The following is a 26,442-nucleotide window of genomic DNA, read 5'->3' on the forward strand; positions in this document are numbered from 1 at the left end:
ATGTGCCGGTGGTGGCGGCGGCGGCGATGGCAGTGGCGGTGATAGTGAAATAGGAAATAAATTTAATTAGGGGTAAAATAAGAAATATATAAATGTGTGTGTGTGTGTATGTGTGTGTGTGTGTGTGTGTGTGTGTGTGTGTGTGTGTGTGTGTGTGTGTGTAACCATGTGTGTAAGGTTAATTTTGGTATCTAAAAACATAATAAGCTTCAATCCAGGTTATGTCCCTGGTTTTATGTCCGTTTTTTCTGTTATCTTTTTTTTTTGTACCTTATGCTATAATTGTTGTACTACATAATTATTTGGACAAAAATATCCCTGCCGTTATAACTTCTGTTATCTTTCACATTATTATTACCATGCACATGCATACACAATATCTTTTTCTTACATTCTTCAATTGGTAAGTTTGATTTTATTTAAATTTAATTAAATGTTACCATTATATTTAGTAAAATTCTTACTTCATTAATATTAATATGAATTGTACAATATATATATATATATATATATATATATATATATAAGATTTTAATATTAAATATTAATATTGGGCATATATTTTTGCGCATCGCGCATATGAAATACTAGTTTGTAATATAAAAGCTATTTCCATAAGCATGAGAATAGCTAATACCAAGGCCCCCCTAGGAATGGATATTCCCCTTGTAAAGGGAATAGGTCATTCCTAGGAATAGTATTCCCATGACAAAGTGATGAACCAAACAATGGAATATGTCTATTCCAAGGAATGTCATTCCATTCCTGACCTATTCCATGAACCAAACATGTCATAATTGCCTTAGCTAAAATTGTTATCGGCAAAATCGGTTGAAAAGTCTATTCACACCCCCCCCCCCCTAGACTTTTCATCACCTTATTTAGGACCAACATAAGATTTAATTAGTCACATTTACTTCCAAAATTGTGTTTGCTTAGCATTTTCTCCAAGTTTCCATAAGGTAACACTTCCATTATGATGACATGAAATTTAAATAAAAATAATTTGATGGCTTGTTTCATTGTTGACTCACTCAAACCTAAAGAAAACTATTACTCTCTCCCTCCTCATCCTCACCATCATCATCGTGACTGCCGATCTGAAAACAAAATCAACAGCTTCTCTTGGCTTTGAATTACCATTTAGGCTCTCTCTTGTGTGCTCGTGAACGGTTGGTGAGTGATAGCACTATCGACACTCTGCACATCCAAAATGAACCAAAGAGATTCGCTCATTGGCTGTCGAGTTCAAAGTTTCATGGCAAATTTGGTTTCAAACACCTCGTAGAGTATAAGACATTTTACGGTTGGGGTATGGCGAACCGAGGCAGCTGAAGCAAACAGGAGAAATGAAATTCCAAATTGTGACTAGGAGCGCAAGGCCATGAATAAGTTCTGCCTCTAAGCATGTTCAGGAATTAGGTGGCGAAGAGTTTCAAGAGGGATGCCAGTGAACTCTACAACAAAGCATGAAAGGGCAATGTAATAAGCATATAAATATCATACAACCATAGAAAGTTTCAGCAACCTCATACTAAAGATATTGTGGGATTACTTGGGCGCACAAGTAACAAGTGGGAGACAACAAACAATTTTCAGTTTTCAGATTGGCAGTCATGATGATGGTGGTGAGGATGAGCCGATGAGGAGGGAGAGAGTAGCGGTTTTCTCTGGTTTTGAATGAGTCAACAATGAAACAAGTCATCAAATTATTTTTAGTTAAATTCCATATCAGCATTATTGGAAGGGTTACCTGATGAAAACCTGGAGAAAATGCTAAGCGAACATAATTTTAAAAGTAAGTGTGGTCAATTAGATCTTATTTTAGAACAAGGGGTTAATTAAACACTTGCGAATAGTAGGGGCTATTTGACATCTCAGCCTAAATTAAGTTACATGTGTTTTTGTATTTGAAAAAGAAAAAAAAAAGTTCAAATCTTTTGTTAGATTGAAAAAATGAAAAAAAAAAAATTCGGATGGCAAATTGAAAAATAGTGTTCAAAAACTCATGCATTTTCTATTTTTCATTTTTTCAGAAACTAAATGCACTTAAACTTTGATGGTTCAAGGTGGAAGGCGAATGAGAGTGTGGTGGATCAGTGAGGAACCATAGGGGTACATGGTTGGTGTCACACATGCACAATATTGGTGCTGCGATGAATCAACAAGTCAACTACAAAACCTAATTATGGTGTGTAAGATGAAGATATGAAGGTTATGGAAAATCAATGTGATGTATGTATTTACAAAGCAAAATAGAGGTGCATGCTTGCTTGTGAGAATATTGATTCACTGGGACGCATGTGTTTAACTATTTTTTTTTTTTTTGATAAATGTTAACAAAAGACAATATGAGGTCTGTTTGGTTCGTAGAAAATATTTGAGAGATAATAGAACTAAAATTCTATGGAAAAACAGTTACCGGGAAGATTGATTCTATTTTTTTTAAATTTTTTTTTAAGGGATTGATTCTATTGTTTAGTGGTGGAAAATAAATTATTGTGAATATTGATTCCATTATTTGGTTGAATTTGAAATTGTAAGAAATAATGCGTATAAAGACATATATGCCTCTACACAATAATAACGATAATAAAAGTAAGAATGAATCACAAAGGTAAAATAGTCATGTCAGCTCACTTTTTGTTCCAAGTTACAAGTTCGATGGAAAATAAAATACCACTTTTACCATTTGAATTTTTTTTTTTTTTTCTCATAACTAAGGAAAATCTTTCCTCAAAAAATCTCATTTTCCTCAAATGTAAGGAATTTTTTTTTTTTTTTTTTAAATTTTCCATCTAACCAAATACTCCATGAAGGTCTGAACGTTTCTTAATTGATAAAAATTTTAGTGTTAAGATGATTTTGACTTTTTGAGAACTTTGGCTTTTCCATTTTTTCTGATAAAAAATAAAATAATTATTTTAAGATAAAACATTTATTTTCATTATGCATCGATATTTTAAAATATGGACTTTGTTAAGTACATAAAATTTTTACTAAAAATGTAGCACATTTTTACCAACATATTTAAGAAATAATTTACTTTTACTTTAAATTGACAAATAAATGAATAGCAATACATTATATCAATCAATATATATTTAATAAAAAGCTAATCTAAAAGCATTTTTTGAAAAATGTAGTAATTCAAAATGGACAAATATCCCGTCCTTATTTCCTGCCAATGACCCTCGTCCTACACTCCCACAAAAAACCAAACCATATTTGCATGTTAATCCCTAAAAAATTGCAAACTAGGACCAACTCTTACACAATTTAAAAAACGAGCGCCTGGCTCCCGTAATAAGAGTTCCGTACGGATTTTCTCTTCTTCTTCTTTCGCTCTTCCCTGCCCAGCTTCCTTATTTCCTGATTTTTTCAACTGCGATATCAGACAAATTTCCGCTCTCCTCAGCTAAAGCTTAGCGTTAACTCTATCCAAAACCCTTGAAAATTTATACTGAATATACGATTTTCATCCACCGTTTTCTCCCAACGCTATTTTTATATCTCTGTTGGTTATAGAGGAAGCTGAATTTTTGGTTTTTTTTTTTTTTCCTTGTCCGTTCTGGATGGCTGCGAGTGCGAACACGGCGGCCGGAAATGGTAATAATGGCAGTAATGGCCAGGAAGCGGCGAATACTGCGAATGGCTCCACCGCCAACGGCCTCTCTGTCTCGGATAACTCGGTGGTTGGACCCACCAACGCGGCGCTTCGCCACAACCCCGGCCTCTCCGTCGAATGGGCCTCCGAAGAGCAGTCTCTCTTGGAGGAATTGCTCGCAAAGTTAGTCCCTTCTTAGTTTTTTTTTTTTTTCCTTCCCCTATATATTAAGTTTATTCTGTGATTCTGAAGTTATGAGCTTGCGTAATTCCTGATATCTTTGGAGTGTTTTCAGCTCTTGATCTATGAGTGCGGAATTCCTTTGATTTATTAATAGGATGCGAAAGATTTGTTCTTTAAGAGTTTGAATATCCGTGTTTGTTCTAATTTGGATAAAAAAAGTACTAGGGAAATGTTTGCTTTTAAGATTTCTCAATTATGCAGAAAATTTAATTTGTTCATTTTAGTTGATACCTTAGCTTTTGTAAATCTGAGAAATAAAAAATTGATGAAGTATGCTACTGTCAGTTCTATGCCCTTAAGAAGCACATTGATGAAGTGTTGTGTTCCAACTTTCCAAGAATATAGGCATATTAATTTTTTTATTCTACTTCTGCTGCTAATGAGGAAATGCTAAATTAATGGCAAGACAAGAAATCACAAAATTGGAAAAGTCACAAATGCCCTTTCAATCCACACTGCATTTGTACTGTACACTACTCTAATACAGCAATGCACTTTTCGCAGATATGCTTCTGAAAGTAATTTAGTTCGGTATGCAAAAATAGCTATGCAGTTGAATGACAAAACTGTTCGGGATGTTGCCCTAAGATGTAGATGGATGACAGTAAGTTTTTATTTCCTGGTTTTATTTCTTTCTTATCCGCTATCAAGATATTTGGAATTCAATCTTTGCATGATGATTAACAGCTGCTCTCTCTCAACATGTTCCCTATGCTCCTCAAGCGAGTAGAAATTTGGAATATATTCTACTTTGCAATTTCCCTAGTTCTTGACATTACTACATATATATTTTTGGTATAAGGGTCAAATAGGCTCTTGAATTATTCGGAAAACCACAATTAAACCATCAAACTATGAAAAGCTCGAATTACATAGTCAAACTTAGTAAAATCATGCAATTAACTCCTTTTTACCTTTTTTGCCTGCAGTTGAATATTGGTTATTTGACATTATAATTATTAATAAGATTTTTTAAAAAAATTTCATCCTCTTTCTTATTTTTTTGTTAAGAGTCTCACATTGAAAAAATAAGAGAGAATATATGGCTTTATAAGTCCATGAGTTAGACTAGCTAATTGATTGGATTCAATCTTTTAGTGTGGTTTGGCCCATGTGCATTATAGCCTAGTTGAGTGACCTTGGCACAATCTTAGATTATAACATTATTCATTTAAATAAAAACTAGATTGCAAATTTGATAACACAACTGCCAGTCTGCTACTGCCTTCTTCCAGATCGGGAAGAGATGATCTGGAAGAAGGTGTTGAGTGTTGTGTTGTTGTCTCTTTGAGATCTAGAAATGGTGGAGATCAGCTATCAGCTATGGCAGCAATGAGCCATGGTCAAAGGAGACACCATTGCCATAACTTTTTCAAAATTTTTTTCTTTAGATGAAGGATTGCTAGATTTTTTTATTTTTTATTTTGGTTTATTTTTAAATTTTTTGGCTAAAGAAGCCACGTCAATCCTAACAATCATAATTGCCACATAAGCAAATTTTGACATATTACTTTAAAAATGCCAATCGCACCATTTTTAAGATTTGGGTATTCAATTGGATCTTTTTATTGTTTGATAGCTTAATTATTGCTTTGCAAAATAGCTTGAGGGCCTATTTGACTCTTGAAAGTTAGTAAATCAGTGCACTCTATGGTCATTCACACACTATACCCATACACATCTTCATCTCCGTGACAGCAATTTCCTTTCATTCTCAATGGTTTCTAACTGCTGAAAGCTGCGCTGTCTTCCACTTTAAAGTGTATATTTTCCCATTCCTTCCAATAGTTGGTGGCACCAATCTTGAACATAGTGGATGTGGGAATTCTTTGTTTAACAGGCAATTACTCAACATAATGATGATACAGCTGTCTTTTGTGGAGCAAAGGCCTGCTACTTATCTAATAATACTGTCCGATCTAAAAGTTTTCTTGTTGCAGAAAAAGGAAAATGGCAAGCGGAGAAAAGAAGATCAAAATTCATCAAAGAAAAGTAAAGACAAAAAGGTAATTCCTTATTTGCACATTCGACTCTTGTTTTGGCTACTTATTGTGAGTCTGTACATGTTCAGTGACTACGTAAAAGTGGTGAAAACTAACACTGCTTTTATTATTTTGACTTGTCAGGAAAAAGTTACCGACTCTATGCCAAAGTCTACACATGTTTCAAATCGTACTAATGGCCATCCTTATGGTCAATCTGTCATGTCCATGGACAATGATGATGGCATCTCTTACAAAGGCATGTTTGTATTTGCTTCTTCTACTCTTCCAATAGGTTACGAATGTGCAGAAGTTGTGTTAAAAATGATATGCATGATTGTCTCTCCAAACCCTTTCTTCTCCTATCCCCAACCACTCTCCCTTCTGTCAAAATGTAATTGGCAACTATATACGAGGATTGGGTTGCAATTGTGCATGTTAAATGGGTTAGGTTTATGTGTTATATGGTTATTATATCATAGTTATTTGTTGCAATTTTGCATGTCAAAATGTAATTGGCAACCCTTTCTTTCTTGCTGATTACTTCTCTACCCTTTAGAATTTTATTTAAAGTTTGCATAGTTATTAAGCATTTTGAGATTTCAATTGAACCTGCATATCATAATGTTTTTAAGTTCTTTGCGATGTTTCCTTTATGTACATTTTCTGGATCCAAATGGTACACTAATCTAAATTTATATATATATATCCTTAAAACTGTAGTTCCTTTGGTAAAAACTGTACGCTTTTCTTTTGTTTTCTGAATTTTGGTAGATAACAAATCATTGCTTTCTCCTAACAACTCCAATCTATATGGAAAATGATAGGAGAAGTAAAAAATTTAATGTACTTGCATTATTATTTTGCAGAATTAAGGTCAAAACATAATATTCTAATGCTCAAGCTTATTTATTTTGGAATTTCATGCTTTCACTCAACAATCTTTGGCATTTGCAGATATTGGTGGTACCACTGGGCAACTTCTTGAGCAAAATGCCCAGTCCTTGGATCAAATTTCTGCAAATGCTGCTTCCTTCAAGGTTAGTTTGAAAATCTCTCCCCCACACCCATGTTTTTCTCGAGGATTTCTAATAGCTAATTGTGTTAACAATAAGTCTTGGAAACCATACATGACTGCTTGGCGATTGGACTTTTACATTGGGTAACAGAAAACAGCAATTATTCCCCCCCCAAAAAAAAAAACAGCAATTCTTTCTTCCATAGGTTCAGTGCATCAGCCATTGTTTTTTAGACAGTTCTCAAGTGTTCACTGCTTAATGTGGGTCACATATTGAAGGAAATTAATCTTTTCTATTTTTTTCCCAGAGCAATGTCAAGACTACTAATATAAGGATTTGGCAGGGTTTTAGTCAACTTTGTGCAATGATTTCATAATGACAAAAATTCAACCACTAATGCTTTATATGAATACAAGTTCAGGTCACTTTAGTTATCAGTCACCTTCATGGATGTAATAAGGTTATTTTTCAAGAAGAAAATCCATGATCCATGATTTTTGTTAGGAATGGCAATGGGGCAGGGCAGGGGCGGGGGATATATCCCTTGCCCTCGCACTCGCATTCTCACCCCAATCCCCACACCCACACCTGCACCCATGCGGGTTATGAAATTTCTACCCCATCCCCACCCTCACGGGAATTTTGCGAGTGCGGGTAATACCCAACCCGCAACTCTTGTCATTAATATCACGCTTAAATTTAATAAAAATTTTATAACTACAATTTAATTATCACATTTTTTTAAGTTTGAACATATTATACATATACATATCAATGTACTTCAGACATAAAACTTTATTTCATGCAATAACTTTTTAAAAAAAGATTTCAATTTGTAATCCCTTGATTATAATAATATTATATTCTCTTATTATCAATTATTAATTTGATCACTTTTGGTCTTTCAGTTTATTCAAATTGACTAAATTCAATTAAAAATTACTTCACTCTCACCAAAATTTTACATTTAAAAAAAAAATTAAGGGCATTTTAAATATGTTGAATTAAATTTAGTCAACTTAAAAAGGAAAAAGTGTCAAATAGGCCCCTGCACTTTTACACATTGTGAAATTGAACCATCAAACAAAAAAAGTGTGCAATTGGATTATTAAAAACTCAAAAGTTGTGCAAATAGCTTTTTTTACAGGTTACTTCCAAGTTTCCCTTAAATATGATGTCATAATGTCAATTTATATATATATATATATATATATATATATATATATATATATATATATATATATATATATATATATATTTATTTTAATTATTATTTTAAGCAAATAAGCAAAAACAACAAAACCATGTTCCTACGCACTTAGGCCACCATATCTTTTTTATTACAAAGGAAAGGGATACCCACATATACAACCTATGCCTACACCAAAGCTCGAACCTTAAACCTCCCACATAAAAGAGCAACCGAATACCAGTAGACCACAAGCCACTTGGTTTTAGGCCACCAAGTCTTACGTTGAAGAGTAGACGTCTAAGCAGAAATTTATTGTTTGGGAGAATGGTACAGTCGGGAAAAAATATGTTGGTTTTTCCTTTGTTACCAAATTTAATTGAAGGAAAAAAAATTTGTTTTTTTTTTTCTTTTAATTTTTAAAAATAATAATTAAAATAATTTTTTATATATAATTTGACATTATGACATCATATTTAAGGGAAACTTCGAAGTAACCAGTAAAAAAAGTTCTTTGCACTTTTTGAGTTTTTAATGGTCTAATTGCACACTTTTTTTGTTCGATGGTTCAATTGCACAATGTGTAAAAGTTCAGTGGCCCATTTGACACTTTTTTCACTTAAAAAAGATCAATAACAAAAAATGATCACATAGATAGTTGTTGAATAACAATGTAAATGACTATTAAAAAAAATTCGGGTTGTTTTAATATTGATGGATTAATCAAATTTAGTTCCAAATTAACCTGGCATGCAATGATTACTATAGTACGTATGCACAATCCGTTTGTGTTAGTAAGTATTGTAATTAGAACAATAATCAGATTAAAGAACCACAATGACAAGAACTAATTGTTCTCAAAATTATTCTCCCTATGTTTTTTGTTTCCAGAATAATCAATAGGACCAAACACATGATTACATATTATAGTCCATCATGTTACCATACACAAGCATACACAATAAAAATCCATTAAGAAAAACTAAGGCAATGAGATGTTAATGCATTTGAATCTCCGAGGCACTAGCCCATAAAGAAATTCAATTCATTATGCATTTTTAATTATACAAGATATATAAACTTATATAATAAGTGAATACTAATAATACGTGTATTATTAATTATTATTATTATTATTATTATTATTATTATTATTATTATTATTATTATTATTATTATATATAGGTATTGGATCAAATGAGAACAAGTTTTTAGGAAAAATAAGAACCAATTTCAGCCTTAAATCTGGAAAATTGGACGGATCAGATCAAATTTAAAAATAAAAAAAAACGTGGTTTCATTTTTATAATTATCACCAACTTTACTATGCAAAATTGAACACTAAAATCTGCAATTCTCAGACTTTTTTCAGGCTTACACATTTAGTATTAACATTTTGCATATTTGGTATTAAAAGATTGCACTTACAAAAATGCGAAAGTGCATTGCAATTAGGGTTTTGATTTTAGAGTTTATGAATGAGTTTTTGGTTTTATTTGGTTTAACGGTTCACTTTTTACTATTTAAGGTCTAGCATTTACGGTTTAGATTTAAATTTAGCTTTTTCGTTGATTTTATAAAATTTACCAGGTTTGCATATTTAGTTGTTAAAGATTGCATATTTAAGTGTTCAAATTTGCATAGTAAAGTTGAAGATAATTATGAAAATGCCACCGCATTTTTTTTTTAAAAAAATCTGATTAGATCCGTCAAATTTTTACAGATGTAAGGTTGAGATTGATTCTTATTTCTCTCGTATGGTATTGTTTTCACAAGATCCTTAGCCTCTATATATATAAGTGCGGGTGCAGGTGCAGGTGCAGGGCGGGATACCTCCCCCGCACCCACCCCCATACCCACACAGGTAAAAAAAATTTTCCCCATCCCCGCACTCATTACCCAAATCTGTGCGGGTAGTTTAATACCCATTGGGGCGGGGATGCGGGGAACACATTGGGTGCGGGTAGTATTGTCATTCCTAATTTTTGTTAGACAGCAATTTAGTAAGAATGTTGTGTCCTGCTGCTTTTATTTGTTGTTATGAGCTTTCTGTTTACATCCTCCCACTGCACATGGTACCTACTGCCTTTTTGGCTACTACTATGCTGACTGTTTAGATTCTGATTAATATATTGATCGTATTAACAATTCAAGTTGGGAAAGGAGTGTTATTCAAATCAGCAAGCATGATTCATGGTTGGGAATGATGATGCTGAAATCTCTCTTTGCATGCAGATACATGAGAATATTGGGCTTCTCTGCCAAGTTCGAAATAATATCCTCACAATCTTACATGAGTAAGTCGAATATTTACTCCATGCATGCTTTTTCCACTTCCATCATATTAGCAGTCCTTTGCAACAGGCCATTTTTAGTTGTTATATAATTTGCAGTTTTGCACCAAATGAATTTCGTAGTCATAGCTTTTGCACACATCATAGAATGATGTTTGCAACAGCCACAATCATTCCAAAGTTTCATGTGTTTTTCCAACATTTGTACTCAACAGTAGCTCAGTGTTAATCATCTATTCTGCTCTTACCACACATTTCCTGAAATTCCTTAGAGATTGTCAGATTGATATAATTCAGAAGCATAATCTTCTTGAGGTGTGGTAGTGTTACTAATGAGATGCTCAAAGATATTTGACTATCATTTGTGTTTACAGTAGCTTGAGATTTGTCATGTACAGGCACTCAAAGATACACAGATATGTGTCTCTGTGTGCGTTTCTGTGTAGACACTAGTTCCAGATGTCTTTTGAGAGGCGAATGAGACATTGCATCATTAATGACAATGAATGGATCTCGTCATCTACACTTAGAGACCAGTGGTGGGAAGCTTTCTTCTCAGTTCTGTGTACATGGTCTTTTAGTGGCATAACAACACGTATCACCCAAGGGTGGAGATGGGGCAAGAAAGAAAATAATGGTAGGAATGTTTGCAAAAAGAAGAATGTTGGTTTGTCACTTTCTAGAGATGGTCTCTCTTACATAATAATTAGAAGGAGAAGGCTTTTGTATGTTGATAGTGGAATGTTGGTTTTAAGAGTCTCACATTGAAAAAATAAGAGAGAACATGAGTTTATAAGGTGTCCATGTGCATTATAGCCCAACAATTGAGTGAGATTGACCTAACTTTAGATTATAACATGGTATTAGAGCTTGGTTTAATCCATTTTGTGTTCACCCGGTCGTCTACCCATGGTATTGGATCCAGGCTTTCATTCGTTTCGGGGGAGAGTGGGTCAAATCCTAAGCCCTAAGTCTTCTTCTTGTTCGGTCCACTTTGGTGACGTCCAGAGCTTTCATTTTAGGGGTAGGTCAACCCAATTTCAAGTGGTCAACCAGACCGGTTAGATTCAAAATGGTCCGGGTAGGTCCAACCCAATTTCAAGTGGTCAACCGGACCAGTTAGATTCAAAATGGTCCGGTTGTCCACGGAGAACATATGTCTTTATATAAGGTTATGGGTTAGACTAGCTAATTGATTGGATTCAGTCTTTCTTAGATTATAACAGTTGGAATAACGGTCTGATTCAAACATGACTTTTCTGCCTTCTTATGTCATGATTCAAGAAAGTCAGTTAACTTGCTTTAGTCATGCATATCTTCCCTCTTTTTTCTTTTCCTGGATGTGTGATGTTTCAATTATGCATATGAATGGGTAATTCCGATGCTTAAATTTATACTTGTTAAAATCTACAGTAGCTTGAACGATTCACCGGAAATAATGAAGCAGATGCCACCGCTCCCTGTGAAGTTGAATGAAGAGCTTGCCAACTCTATCCTTCCTCTACCGTCCATGCCAAAACCATCTTGAGATCCTCGCCTGGGTTGCCATTGCTGTGCTGAGTGCTGACTCCTCTTGTTAAGAGTTAAGACCCTTTTGATTAATATCTAGATAGAAAAAAAAAATAAAGTTGCTGGCTATTCTGGTCGGCCTGTTCCTCAGTTAGTTATAAACTTGCAGTGTAATATTTATTCATTTTTAGGCAATGCAATGCAATGCAGCAGTAATTTGGTTTTCCTTGTTTGGGTATGTTTAGGATTAGTTAAATGTAGAATGTGAATACAGTTAGTGTTGTTATAGCATAGGAAGGAGGAAGTAGTGGATACTGTAAATTGTTGAAGGAGAAAATCTCATTCTATATTTGCTTCTTTGATCTGTAATTTCTATCAGACTCCAACCTTGTTTTGTTCATCACTCATCAATGTTTCAGTCTCTCATTATAGGGTTTTTTTTTTGTTTTTTTGTTTTTTTTTTTAAGTGACATAACACTTGTGTTTTACCATTTATTTTCTTTCTTTTCTAAAAAAACAATAAAACTCATTAAATAAATAATAATAATAAATTTGATTATTTATAAGGTAGTATCTGTTATATACTTTTTCAATGCTTTTTCGTCCATAAAATTAATGTCTCACCACCGAGATTCGATCTTGTGATTTACCCATTCAGAATGATAATAGAGATGTCATTACACTGTATAGTAAAAAATACATCATGGTCATTGGTTTTCCGAACACATTTTTTTGGGTACTCCCACAAGACTTAGCTCAAGCTTATTGGCAAAAACAAAATTTAAACATTTGTATTTTGTGACTCTAAACTTTTAAAATTTTGTGTTTAGTTAAGTATTAATTGGTAGTTATAATATTTGAACATGTTTATACAGATGTAAATGTTATTTTAATAGTTTAATTTGAACTTTTAGCTATATAAAGTATATATGTTGATATATTATTAAAAAAAAATTTAAATGATCCTACGTTGTAATTTTTTAAAATATTGTGTATACAAATTTAATAAATTTGTGTTAGCATTTTTTTTCTTAGACTGCCATTATCCCCACAAATATGAGATTGGCAAAGTAAGATGGAATTTCTAATAAACATTTATAATTTTTTTATGCTTAGTAGGATTTCAAATTTGCAATCCGTTTGGTACCTCATTTTTTTGTTTGTTTGTTTGTTTTTTTTTTTTTTTTTTAAATTTATTTTGTTTTGTTTTTTTTTTATTTTATTTTCTTTTGTTTATCTTTTGAGTACAGTTTTTTTTTTGTTTGTTTGTTTATTTTGTTTGCTTTATTTTTATTTTTATTTTTAAAAAATTGATTCTTTATTTATATGTAATAAAAATTTTTAATAAAATAATATATCAAAATAGTACATAAATTTTCATTCATTTATAGATACAATGCATACAAATTAATTTCATTATACTTACTCATCTAATAATTTCTTCATTTGTTTATCGTACAACTATTTTGCGTTTGAGGTCTAGTTTTACAATTCAAATCGTAGTATAATTTACATTTAGTTATATACATATATACTACGAATAATTTCTTAAATTATTTTTTTTTTAAATACGTTTTTAGATTTTTAGTATTGCTATTTTTAATATTTAAAAGTAATTTAAATAAAAAATTATGTTTTTGGATTTTCATTTTTGTTATTTTTAATATTTAAATGTAATTTATATATTGAAATAAATTAATAATGTTTAAGAGAAAATAATAATTATTGAGAAAAATATATTAATTTTTTAAAGTGATGTGAAATTGGGACCACTTTTAAAAGTTGATTGGATTTGCAGGATATAGGGTGAATAGTAAATGATTTGCAAATTTGATGATGTGGAAGTAGGGATGTAAACGTGCCGAGCCGAGCTCGTTAATGGAGGCTCGGCTCGAGCTTGGTAATTTCGGGCTGCTCGAGCAGCTCGATTGCTCGAGTTCGAACTCGATTTTGACATTGAATTTGACCTATTTAATACTTTTGATTTAAAATTCAAACTACTTCGTTTTATCCATACATAAATAATAGAAATCTTTTAGGGATTTTGAGTTTAAAATTTTAATTTATAATTGTTATTTTTATATATTATTATATTATATTATATTATGTATTATATATATTTTATATTATATAGCTCGCGAGTGGCTCGACGAGCCACGAGCCTAGAATATCTAGGTTCGCCTCGAGTTCGATTACTAAACGAGCCGCTCGAGCTTGATTTTGACCGAGCTCGAGTCGAGCTTTGACCGAGCTGCTCGGCTCATTTACACCCCTATGTGGAAGTGAGACTCATTTTTGAAAGTGAAAGAGATTTGCAGGGATAAGGATATATCTCAAATCAAATGTAATGTGAGGTTTTGAGAATGTAAGATAACCTTATTTGTTTGGTTTAGATTGTGGAATATAATATTATCTTGTTTGGTTAATGGAAATATTTTAAGTTATATGGATCAATTTACTATAATATCCTCTATATATATATATATATATATATATATATTTATTTATTTATTTATTTATCCCTAAGATATATATCAAGTTGATTGCTTTTGATATGCTAGATTAATCAAATTACATAACATTTACGAATATTTTCATATCAAATATTCCTTATTTTTGCTCACATTCTTTATTTGAGGAAGCATGAGCAAGTGAATTAATAGCAACCTCAATAGTGAGGTATTTTTGTTACATTTTGTCATAGCCATGTAGGAGAGGGAGGGTAAAGGGAAGAGAACAAGGGAAGGAAAAAAAGCCTGACATGAAAAATTAAAAAATTAAAATTAAAAATAGCCCTTTCACGCACCCAGCTGGAGCGTGCAGAGCAAGTGCCTCTGCAACTTCTTTTGCTATCTTTTATCTCTGCAAGTGGGACCAGTAAGAATTCTTATTTGCAGGAGTAAGAACCCCTAAAAAAAAATTCACCTTCACATTTGTAGAAAGTCAAGCACCATGTTTTTAACAATTCCAAAATCTCCCCAAAATTCTCTTTTGGGGATGCCCTAAGAATATGAGATGTTTTACATACTCAGATAAATATTAACTATATTATTTGTTAACATATAAAATAAAAATGTTTAAGTAGCTTAGTGCTAACGAGATATAAATATTTTAAAGGTCTTATGGTACGTTTGGTTCGCGGAATAGGCCTGAAATGGAATATCATTTTTAGTAATAGACTTATTCCGTTGTTTGGTAAAATCTTCTATTCCCAGGAACATTGTTCCTTGGAATGACCTATTCCCTTGCAAGGGGAATAGAGATTCCTGGCACCCCTGGTATTAGGCTATTTCTAAGTTCTCAAGAATAGCCTAAAGTTGTTATTTCCTATTTTACCCCCCTCCCACTAAATTAATTTCTTTTTCTAAACATACGCACATAAATAGAAGGCCGAAGGTGAAAGCTGCCGCGCCACCTCCTCACCGGGGAAAACATGTCACACTGGATCGCCAAACAGAGGAGGTTATCGATAGACCACCGTCGAATCCATTGCCGCTGCTCAGCCCTGCTCACAAGGAAAACAGGGGTCACCAGAGAGGGTCGTCACTGTTGCTCGTCGCCACTGCCCAACGCCACTCGTCGCAACAGTTCGTCGGAGAGGAGAAGCTCGAGCTCGTCAAAGACCATCACCACTGTTGCTTTCATCTCTTTGTTTGTCGTGGTCGAGAGAGAGAGAAAGAGAGAGAGAGACGAAGGAGAAGTGAGGCGTGAAGGAAGAAGACGGTGGTGGTGTTGCACCAGATTTGCCTTTTGTTGATTCTGCCGGTTTGTTGTTGTCGACGAGAGAGGGAGTGGTGGTGGTGGTGGCTGCTGTCGAGGAGGAAAAGTCGCCGGAGTTGGGGAAGAGGAGCTTGCCCACGACGCCATTGTTCGCTGCTGAAGAGGGAGCAGATCAAGGTGCTGCTGAGTGAGCTTTTATATTTTACATAGATAAGTAGCATAATCAAAAGAACATAATATACGAGTCAAATTGGTATTTTTATTGTTAAGTATTCATCTTTAATTGATTTAAAAAAAACAATGTTAATTATGTGAAATTAAATAAATAATATTTGTTAATGACCTTGTGGTCTACTACATGTTGTGACTCTTAAAATGGGAGGTCATGTGTTCAAGTTCTAGTGGACTAGGGAAGTATAGACTCTTTGTGTTTCAAAAGATTAAAAAAGTAGATATGAACATATATTACATTGTAACAAAGTTAATAATATTAAAAAAAAAATCAGAATAATATTCAAAGGAAAATATTTGAGAAACGCAGCATTCTTCAAGTACAAAACCCATAAATAATTTATTTTAGAAGGAGCTTTTACACAAACAAAGATTTCATCCGCATTTTCTTCTTAAATTTATATTTTCCGCAAAGGGAAGGGATTATTAATGTGTGCAATAATCCAAATCCGTTTCTTAGAGCAAAAATTTCCAGTCTCTCTCTCTCTCCCCAGGCACTAGAGAGTAGAGTACTGAAACCTAATTTATGTGAAGAAACCAAAACTTTCAGTCCCAAATACCCTGAATTTTATTTATTTTTTGCTAAATTTACTCGTCACTGAGGTAAGGAAGATAGCGGCTCCAGGAGATGCCGGAAGTTAAATCGGAGCTGACACCAGAGGAAGAGAAGCTGTGTATTAGAGACATTTCAATCTCCGCGGAAGCTCAGACCAAAGAAGGCGATACATTCTATTTAATCACTCAGAGGTGGTAACTATGCAAATTTATGTCTTTTTTTTTTTTTTTTTTTTTTCTCAGATAAATCTAAAAACTCTGCAGCAGCATTTTTCTAGGGTTTCCATTCATGTTTTCTATTCATAATCTTTTTTTGTGTGATGATGAAAGCAGTTTGTTTTCCCAAAAATATGTTTGGTTGAGAAGCAACGAGGGTTTTAGTCGGTGGGCAAGGGTTCAATTGGTGCCCCTTAGTATCAAGAGCCTTTTCTCTTTCAGTCTTCAAGAAAATACCAGGAGTACTATATGTTTTATAATAAACAGAAAATTATGATCTTTATCATTTTTATTGAAAGGAAAATATGATGAACGAGATTGATATATCTGATTTGCTACTTGTAATGGCTTACATCTGACTTCTAGGTTTTTGTTTCATTGAAACCCTCCACTATGTTTAATTATGAAAAACACTGAGTTTTATGCAGCTCAAACTTTAGTCCCACTTCAGAAAATTATGACATATGTTGAAATAAAGTTCATCGGATTCGGAGAGTAGGCAAGTCTTTTGTAATTATGTTTTGGGAGAAGACAGTTGCTAATTAGTGCAAGTTCATATGCAGAATTCTGAAAGATTGGTCCTTTTTGCCTTATTTGTATATGTTAACATCCAAAACATGGTTATATAGTCTTTAATATATATCTACTTCTCACTTTTTCTGTACAGGTGGTGGCATGAATGGCTTGAATATGTCAATCAAAACCAGATTAATAGTTTGAATGATGGATCTGCTTCTGAGTATTGTGCTCTGAAAAGGCCTTCAAGTATTGATAATTCTGACATTATATATGAAGCAACATCAGAAAGTTCTGTGATGGGAATTGAGCTCCGTGATACTCTAGTAGAAGGCACTGATTATATATTGCTTCCTCAGGAAGTCTGGAATCAATTATACACATGGTATATAAGCATCTTCAGTTTTCTTAGACTAGATGATATAAGTTGTAGTTTCAAGTACATCTTTAAGATTTTCTCTGTCCTAACAGCTTCAGGCTGCCCTTCCTAACATGAGCAGGGGGTGGTTTTGGGGGGAGGGGAGGGAAAATGGGAAATGCATGACTTTTCTGTCAGAATTTTAACTTCATATTGGGATAATAAAGTTCTCAAAATCACTAAACAAGTGAGATTATTTAAGAAACATGAGATTGTTTCTTTTGATTTATTGGCCTCTTACAGATCATATCACTTGCATCCTAGTGGCTAACGGAAATGGTTTTGCTGCGTCACTCACATGCTATCATTCGCCACTTTTTTGCCCCTTCAACCATGACAGGATAGAACTTCAGATTCAAATATTTGTTACATTAGAGAAGCCTTTAATCTTAACAGTTTATCTAATGTACACCTTAATAAAGAGTACAAAAAACTGCAGTTCAATTTACACATATGTCTAGCAGTTATCCTTACTAAAATGTGATAAATCACACAAGAGTCCTCAAATGCATTTCTTTTTTAATTGGTGGACCATGGATGATCTTCCTTCATATCCTTCTTTAATTAGTGCTTGCTATATGAGAATCATTCTATTGATTTCTAATTGCTAAGATTAACCTGAAATATAATCCCTATTTTGGAGTTTATTCTGCTTAGATTATGTCACTATAGGGGAATCCTAAAAACTGCTTGCCTGGTTTAGGAAATGCATGACTTTTCTGTCACAATTTTAACTTCATATTGGGAGAATAAAGTTCTCAAAATAACTAAATAAGTGAGATTATTTAAGAAACATGGGATTGTTTCTTTTGATTTATTGGCCTCTTACAGATCATATCACTTGCATCCTAGTAGCTAATGGAAATGGTTTTGCTGTATCACTCGCATGCTATCATTCGCCACTTCTTTGCCCCTTCAACCATGACAGGATAGAACTTCAGGTTCAAATATTTGTTACATTAGAGAAGTCTTTAATCTCAACAGTTTATCTAATGTACACCTTATGAAATAAAGAGTACAAAAAACTGCAGTTCAGTTTACACATATGTCTAGCAGTTATTCTTACTAAAATGTGATAAATCATACAAGAGTCCTCAAATACATTGCTTTTTTAATTGGTGGACTGTGGATGATTTTCCTTCATATCCTTCTTTAATTAGTGCTTGCTATATGAGAATCACTCTATTGATTTCTAATTGCTAAGATTAACTTGAAATATTTTGAAGTTTATTCTGCTTAGATTATGTCACTATGGGGGAATCCTAAAAGCTGTTTACCTGGTTTAGGTATGGAGGCGGTCCTATATTGGCTCGAAAAGTAATCAGCTCAGGGCTCTCGCAAACAGAATTGGCTGTAGAAGTTTATCCTCTACGTCTCCAATTACATCTGATGCCAAATGATGAGTGCTCTACCATAAGGATAAGTAAAAAAGTATGAATTAGCAGTATCAACTTACATTTGCTTAAACTCACTCCCTACTCCAACAATGAATATGAAAACAAAGAAAATACAACAGGAGCAAGAAGGAATGGAATAACATTGTTGATCTTACATACTCAGTTTACTACAGGATTCAAAATGTTTATTTTCTTTCTTTTGAGCAGGAGACAATTGGAGAACTACACAAAAAAGCTTCAAAAATCTTTAATCTTAATCCAGAGCAAGTAAAGTCTTCATCAGTGTGCCTTATGCTTTGCATCTTCATTTGTCTCCAATAATACAAATTATGTTTCTACTACTTACAATAGTTTCTTTGTGTTGCAGGTGTGCATATGGGACTACTTTAGCCATCAAAAGCATGCTTTGATGAATGACATGGAAAAGACACTGGATGATGCAAATATTCAAATGGATCAGGATGTGGGTTTCTTTATTTAAGAACATTTAATTTTTTTGACAACTATTATCTCTGCTAAAGAAATCAGTTTTGCATCAGAAAGTTAGGTCCACATTTAAATTGATGCCTGTTGATCCATCCACAAAGCCATTCTTATCATTTATGTCCAAGTTGAATGTCTGTGAACAGCTAGAATGATGTCTATGTATGTGTTTTGAGTTGTTAGCTATCCTTTTCTCCCTGATGTGCTGTCTTTTCTTTTTGTGAAAATAGAGACAGGGTGATGTGGAAGACTCGTCTTCAGACTGTGTGCATCTGCATGGAAAAGTTTTATAAAGCTAATATGAGAACAATTTTTAGTTTACCATTCAAAGTGTGCTCTTTTGATTGACGTTATATTATTTTGACCAATCATGTGTAAATGTGAATGATGGACCAATTGTCTAGTAACCCTGAAAACCTTTATCCCCTTTTAAGTCATTTCAATATTTAATCAACTTGAGTATGATGCTTTTTTCTCCTTCTCTTGTATGTGACCACTTGAAGCACAGATCTTAGTGGAGGTTGTTAGTAATAATGCTGGTGGTGGTGCGGGTTTCATTCATGATAATGGATCTGCACCTAATGGAACAATAACGGGTCACGTCGAGCCTTCTAAGTTAAATTTTTCAATTGCTGGAGGCCTTTCTGCAAGCAAGGGTTCAGCTAGAAATGGCAATGCTGAGTTGTCTCAGTTGCAGAGCTTGGCTTCTCCAGTTAGGGAGACAGAGAAGACATATGGAACTAGTGGTGTTAGTACTAGGGGATCTGCTTGTGGTCTTACTGGGTTGTTAAATCTTGGAAATACATGCTTTATGAACAGTGCAATACAGTGTCTGGTTCATACACCAGAATTTGCACGGTACTTTCGAGAAGATTACTATCAAGAGATTAACAAGCAGAATCCTTTGGGGATGGTGGTGAGTTTCATATACCCATGTTTATGCAAAGGCTTTATTTCATATCCCAAGCTCATGATAGGCTGCCAGAGATTGTATAATTATATAATCAAGTAAGGTTTTCCATGGCCAAACCTACTTTTGCAGAGGGACTATCATGTATTTGCAGAGAAAATCTTCTTAACTGTAAATATGCAGCTTCATAAATTTTCTTATCTTTACTCTTCTAACCAATACACAGGGTGAGCTGGCTTTAGCATTTGGTGATTTGCTCCGGAAGTTGTGGGCACCAGGGCGCACTCCTGTAGCCCCACGTCCATTTAAGACAAAGCTTGCTCGTTTTGCACCACAATTTAGTGGTTATAATCAGCATGATTCTCAGGTAATAATGCATATAAAAGAGAAGAGAAACATTGAGATATGATTCTAAGGTGTATAACCTATGTAAAAATTATTTCAGTTTGTATGTATATGCTAAACATCTTTTACATGGTTTTTTTTTTTTTTTTTTAAAATTCTGTAGGAACTTCTTGCATTTCTATTAGATGGACTTCATGAGGACTTGAATCGTGTCAAACACAAACCCTATATAAAATCAAAAGATGCAGATGGTCGGCCTGATGAAGAAGTTGCTGATGAGTACTGGGCAAATCACATTGCTCGTAATGATTCAATCATTGTGGATGTATGCCAAGTGAGTGAACTATTTAGACACACTGACATATACTCTCTACTATATAACTAAGACACTGAAATTCAATCTTCTACCTTGCCATTAAGCTTTCATTATAGGATGTGCTTGGCAAAGGCAAGTAATTAGGAATAGGAACACTCTCTTAGAAAAATTATTTGGAATTTGGCCTTTTTATTGTGTGTTCTTTATTTTCAGAACTGAGTCTGAATTTCAGAAATTGCAAATTTTTTCCAACTTTAATTAAGTCAATATTCTAAGCTAGAGTGCCCTCCCCATTTCACAGGGTCAGTACAAGTCGACTCTTGTTTGTCCTGTATGTAATAAAGTCTCTGTTACATTCGATCCATTCATGTACCTTTCCCTGCCACTGCAATCTGCCACCACCCGAAGTATGACGGTGACAATATTCACTTGTGATGGAAGTGCACTACCATCAGCTTGCACGGTCACAGTGCCAAAGCAGGGACGTTGCAGGGACTTGATCCAGGCACTTGCCAATGCTTGTTCTTTAAAGCCTAATGAGAAGTTCTTGCTTGCTGAGGTTACTACTGCCATTATTTTATAATCTTTTATTCTTTCAAAGAATGTCAATCATCTCTATTTAGGTTTACTTCTTTGTCTTCTGTTGTTTGTAGATACGAGGCCACTTGATTCATCGGTACTTGGAAGACCCTCTGATATCTTTATCTTCTATAAAAGATGATGACCACCTTGCGGTCTATAAGATCCCTAAATTGGTGAAAAGCTCAAAATTTCTCCAACTGATTCATCGGCGTGAAGAGCGGTAGGGGTATTTTGTTCTTTTATTATGGTGGACCACATAATGACTTTCTTCTGGTTTTGAGACATATATGCATTTGTTTCTCCTGTTTGCGATGTCATGACAGAATATTGGATAGACTACTAGCTGGTTTAATTTCCTTTTATTAGAAGCTTTTAGAAAGAAGCATTTGGGCTGCATCATCAGGGGTGCCCTTAAATTTTTGTTATCTTCTTCTCTTTCATCAACAAATGGTTATCTTAATTTCAGATAATTGTGTGCTTGTTATAAGCTTTCTAGCTTTTCTCCGATTTTGCATGCTTTTGTGTACAAAAAAATAATTTGAGTGCATTTTCAATTAATTTAATTTATACGGAGTATTATTCAGATAGGTTGGTCATGTGTGCTAGTCATGTTTAGCATGTCTTTGTGTAAGGAAAATAATTCGTAGGTGCCCGTTATTCAAATTGCTTGGTGCATGAATATCATTCCTAATTAAGCATTGCCTTCTTCTTTTCAGTGAAGTTGGTATTTCTCAGAGCAGTGTGGGTTGGAAGCCTTACGGAACACCTCTTGTTTCACCAATCTCATGTGATGATATTATTACGAGAGGTGACATACAATCAATTGTTTACAAAATGCTCTCACCAATGTTAAGAACAGAAAATCCAGGATACTACAATTTCTCTAGTGCCAAGACATCAGTAGCAGCATCTAATTCTTCCAGTGCCACTGGCACTAGTGAAGCATGTAAAGATTCCGGTGTTGCCGATACCAATGAGAAACTACCTTTGCAGCTGGTTGATGAAAATAATGCATGTATAGACCTAACCATTGGAGAAGATAAGGCGGTTAAAGTGTCCTCCTCATCAAAGTCTATACTGGTATTTATCGATTGGCCACAACAGCTCTTGGAAAATTATGATACTCACTACCTTGAGAACTTGCCGGAAGTAACAAAATACGGGTCAGTCACAAAGAAAGCTCGTACTGAACCTCTTTCATTATACAGTTGCTTGGAAGCTTTTCTCCGTGAAGAGCCTCTGGTGCCTGAAGATATGTGGTGGGTTCTTCTTCTTCTTCTTCTTCCTTTTAATTACAGGACTACACCATCAGATACTAATATAATGCTCCTCATCTTAATGACACTATTTTTTTCATTATTTGTCCAAAAATGTTGAAGGTATTGTCCTCAGTGCAAGGAGCGACGACAAGCAAGCAAGAAGCTTGACCTTTGGAGGCTACCTGAAGTGCTCGTTATTCACCTTAAAAGGTTCTCATACAGCAGGTCAATGAAACATAAGCTGGAAACGTTTGTCAATTTTCCCATCCATGATTTTGACGTGACAAAGTATGTAGCAAACAAAAACAACTCTCAACGGCAGCTTTATGAACTCTATGCCTTAACAAATCATTATGGTGGCATGGGAAGTGGGCACTACACAGCACATATCAAGGTAAACAATAACATGTGTACCCAGGGGGTAACCCCAGCCAAGTTGTCTAACGATACAAACTTGTAACCACAAGGTCACAAGTTCAAATCCCAGCCTTCTTGGTTTGAGTCGGTCAGCTATGGGCAACCTAGGCTAGTTTACTTCCTTGTAGTCCTTTGCCCGCTAGTCACAAGGCAGGGTTTACCCAGTGTACACCCTTGGGTAGTGGGCTGCTGGTTTCCCTCGTCACCCCAAAAAAATAACATGTGTACCCTACCACTATACGTTTAAGTCTTAGACAGCCTTATGAATAACCTATTCATAATCACGGTTCAGAATGTTGTATACTATTTTATATGTAAACAAAAGTGTTCTCTTTGGATTTTTATTGATTCTCTTCACCACAAGAATGAGTTTTCATGTCCAGATATATTCTAGAGAACTTACTTTTGTGGCTTCAATGATTTGCAGCTTCTGGATGAAAATAGGTGGTACAATTTTGATGACAGCCACATATCTCCAATCAATGAAGAAGACGTGAAGTCTGCTGCTGCTTACGTTTTGTTCTATCGGAGGGTAAAAACTGACGATAATTCTGCAAGCAATGGGATAGCGTCCTCGGGTGGTCACCACTCCATCTCTTCTCGCAAGTAGCATGCTAGGTTTTGTACATCCATGTAAGAACTGGAATTAGCGTATTATATTACTGTATTATTATTACGTAGAGAAATATATAGGCAGCATACAAGCAACTGGATGAAAATGATCTTTAAAGATTTTGCAAATCTGAGAAATTGGAAAAGATGTTTAGATATTATAGTTGTGTTGCTTAACTAAGTCAACACATGTTCTGTGTGAGTCATATTTGTGAGTTATTCGGGTTCAAATTCGATTCAGTTATTATCGAGCACTGAGTAGTTTGAAATAAGAACATGTAGGGAACCAAAATTTCATAAGAGATTAATGCAATTTTACGTGAAACTAAATTATTCCAGTGTAATAAACAAATATTAGTAACAAGGGAAAGGTAAATTTTAATAATTAGTGTTTTAGACATTAAAAAAGGTTTTATTTCTTTTAATATATAGATTAATGATCAAATAAGAACTATTCTTCGTGTGAGAACGTGTAAACTAACATGAATGTACACAATTGTCTATATAAATGCACACAAACTATTCGAAGAAAGATTTTGTGCATTGTGCACAAAATTGTGCATTTATGTAGATGCTTATATGCATTTATGTACAAGTTCTCGTGGAATGAGAAGTTTTCATTATAACATCACCTTATATAAATAAATAATATATATATATATATATATATATATATATATATATATATATATATATATATATATATATATATATATATATAACTTTCAGTGCGGGTGAATGCTTCCCGTGCGGTTGTGCGGATGATTAATGTGCGTGAGTTTTGTACTTAATGTGCATGAGTCTTGTGCTTAAGGTGCGTGAGGTTTGTGCTTAATGTGCGTGAGTGTGTAGTGCTTAATGTGTGTGAGTCTTGTGCCTAAGGTGCGTGCATGCGTTGTGTGCTTAATGTGTGTGAGTGTGTACTTAATGTGAGTTGTTGTTGAAACTTTAAATTTGATAGTACTAATACACAGATCAGTAGGACGACCTAACTCTAAGCCTGACCAAGTGGCAATCGGGAAGCTCTCAAGGGTCTCCTCCTCTCTGTCCAAAAGTCCCCCCTTGCTACTGTGACTACAGCTACTTATAGGCACGAAGGGGGGAACACAAACCGGGCTACCGGCATGATGACCACGTTGCACATACGTGTCTTTAGCTAAGAACTGTTCTTCTGGCATCCACTGTTGTTGACACGTGGATTGGAGTAATGCGGATACGCACAAGCGAACAAGAGTAATCGGTCGGTCAAACAGAGCCGATCGGGAGAAGGCTGACGGGTCGGGGCAGGATGGACTAGTGATAAGCAACGCGAAACGTCGGTCGGTAGTTGGAACCGAGCGATCGGACGTATATCCTATCAAAAGTGCATGAGTTTTGTGCTTAATGTGCGTGAGTTTTGTGCTCAAGGTGCGTGAGTCTTGTGCTTAAGGTGCGTGAGTTTTGTACTTAATGTGCGTGAGTTTTGTACTTAATGTGAGTTGTTGTTAAAACTTAAGGTGCGTGCGTTTTTGTGTTTAATGTTTGTGAGTTTTGTGCTTAAGGTGTGTGAGGGTTGTGCTTAAGGTGCGTGAGTTTTGTACTTAAGGTGCGTGAATTTGTGTTCTGAATATATTTTGTTTGTGTTTAATGTGCGTTTGTTGTGTACTTAAAGTGCGCCAATGTAATGCTTAATGTGAGTCCACCCGCAATTAAAAGGATTGAATAGTAATTGTAGTTCTATGTTTAATTATGGATATAATTGAATTGGAATCTTAAGCATTATATTAGGGAGATTATGAATGGAAATCAATACTTTAAATTATTTACAAACGTTGTTGATCTGAATATCGCGTGAACAAGAGTTGGGGTGAAAACGAACGGGTGGGATTGTAGAAACAACGACGAAGCACACTTCAGATATGGTTTGTAGCAGCACAAGTATGTGCATTTACGTGTTCTTGCGTGTGCATATGATGATGATTGTGTGTGTGTTTTTTTTTTTGGGGTGGGTGGGTGGGGGTGGAGTTGGACGGACTAACAATTATGTGTCGGCGTGTGCATTAGTGTATAGAAGTAAGTGCGTACTACTTGTTTTGAGTGGGTTGTATGTTTTCGATTTAGGTTAGTTTTCTGTTGGCACCCATGGTTGCACGAACTTTGAAATTGTTTTGTATTTGTAATTATGCTGTGTGCGTCATTGTATGTTGGTGATTGCATTATACTATAAAAAGGAGCTATTATTAAATAATAATATGATGCGTATGGATCTTCGTGCACTGCTATGTGCGTAGACGGCCATTAGTCTGTGCATATCGCTGTGGTTGTATGCATGCATGTATTGGTGTGTGCATATGTAGGGGGGATGCATAGACATACATGAGTATGTGCATAGCGTGTGTGTATGTTGAGGTTTTTTTTTTTTTTTTGTTTTTTTTTTGTTTTTTTTTTTTGGGTGTTTGGTTGGCCGACCTACATGTAATGGGATGTGTGTGCGTGTGGTACAGATTTATGAAAGTGTAGAACGTCATGAATTTTGATAACAACTTAGAATGATGTTAGATTTGGTGGAGGGTGCGTAGACGAACATGAGTATGTGCATATCGTGTGCGTAAGTTGAGGTTATTGGTTGTTCGGTTTTTATTT

At 34.5% G+C, this 26,442-nt stretch overlaps 2 protein-coding genes across 3 annotated transcripts; both read left to right on the forward strand.

Annotated features, from left to right (window-relative positions):
- The first annotated feature begins 3,330 nt into the window (after positions 1–3,330).
- LOC109182777 lies at positions 3,331–12,272 on the forward strand. Its single transcript, XM_019332968.1, has 7 exons — positions 3,331–3,790; positions 4,355–4,454; positions 5,791–5,856; positions 5,977–6,091; positions 6,790–6,872; positions 10,276–10,337; positions 11,748–12,272. Exons 1-7 carry the CDS (start codon positions 3,576–3,578, stop codon positions 11,860–11,862), a joined length of 756 nt encoding a protein of 251 aa, XP_019188513.1. The 5' UTR covers positions 3,331–3,575; the 3' UTR covers positions 11,863–12,272.
- A 3,876-nt stretch (positions 12,273–16,148) lies between these two features.
- Positions 16,149–23,981, forward strand: LOC109182774 (ubiquitin carboxyl-terminal hydrolase 5). 2 transcript variants are annotated; one of them, XM_019332964.1, is made up of 13 exons: positions 16,149–16,541; positions 17,233–17,466; positions 18,786–18,930; positions 19,104–19,163; positions 19,264–19,359; positions 19,888–20,295; positions 20,516–20,656; positions 20,798–20,968; positions 21,252–21,509; positions 21,604–21,752; positions 22,249–22,791; positions 22,912–23,185; positions 23,636–23,981. In XM_019332964.1, the coding sequence occupies exons 1-13, from the start codon at positions 16,423–16,425 to the stop codon at positions 23,816–23,818; spliced, it is 2,781 nt and encodes a 926-aa protein (XP_019188509.1). In that variant the 5' UTR covers positions 16,149–16,422; the 3' UTR covers positions 23,819–23,981. The 2 variants fall into 2 exon arrangements, with proteins under 2 accessions (XP_019188509.1, XP_019188510.1); XM_019332965.1 differs by lacking the exon at positions 19,888–20,295 and having other exon boundaries at positions 16,150–16,541.
- Positions 23,982–26,442: the final 2,461 nt, after the last annotated feature.

This window comes from Ipomoea nil, unplaced genomic scaffold (assembly GCF_001879475.1).
Source record: "Ipomoea nil cultivar Tokyo-kokei standard unplaced genomic scaffold, Asagao_1.1 scaffold1074, whole genome shotgun sequence".
Taxonomy (NCBI): domain Eukaryota; kingdom Viridiplantae; phylum Streptophyta; class Magnoliopsida; order Solanales; family Convolvulaceae; genus Ipomoea; species Ipomoea nil.

What these genes read in the sequence shown, in the direction of transcription:
- LOC109182774 (XM_019332964.1), top strand. Translation starts at nt 16,423, where the DNA reads ATGCCGGAAGTTAAATCGGAGCTGACACCAGAGGAAGAGAAGCTGTGT. An exon ending in ATAATCAGCATGATTCTCAG is followed by an intron (nt 20,657 to 20,797) that starts GTAATAATGCAT and finishes AAAATTCTGTAG; the next exon opens with GAACTTCTTGCATTTCTATT. An exon ending in ACTACACAGCACATATCAAG is followed by an intron (nt 23,186 to 23,635) that starts GTAAACAATAAC and finishes AATGATTTGCAG; the next exon opens with CTTCTGGATGAAAATAGGTG.
- LOC109182777 (XM_019332968.1), top strand. Translation starts at nt 3,576, where the DNA reads ATGGCTGCGAGTGCGAACACGGCGGCCGGAAATGGTAATAATGGCAGT. An exon ending in TAAGATGTAGATGGATGACA is followed by an intron (nt 4,455 to 5,790) that starts GTAAGTTTTTAT and finishes TTCTTGTTGCAG; the next exon opens with AAAAAGGAAAATGGCAAGCG. An exon ending in AGAAAAGTAAAGACAAAAAG is followed by an intron (nt 5,857 to 5,976) that starts GTAATTCCTTAT and finishes TTGACTTGTCAG; the next exon opens with GAAAAAGTTACCGACTCTAT.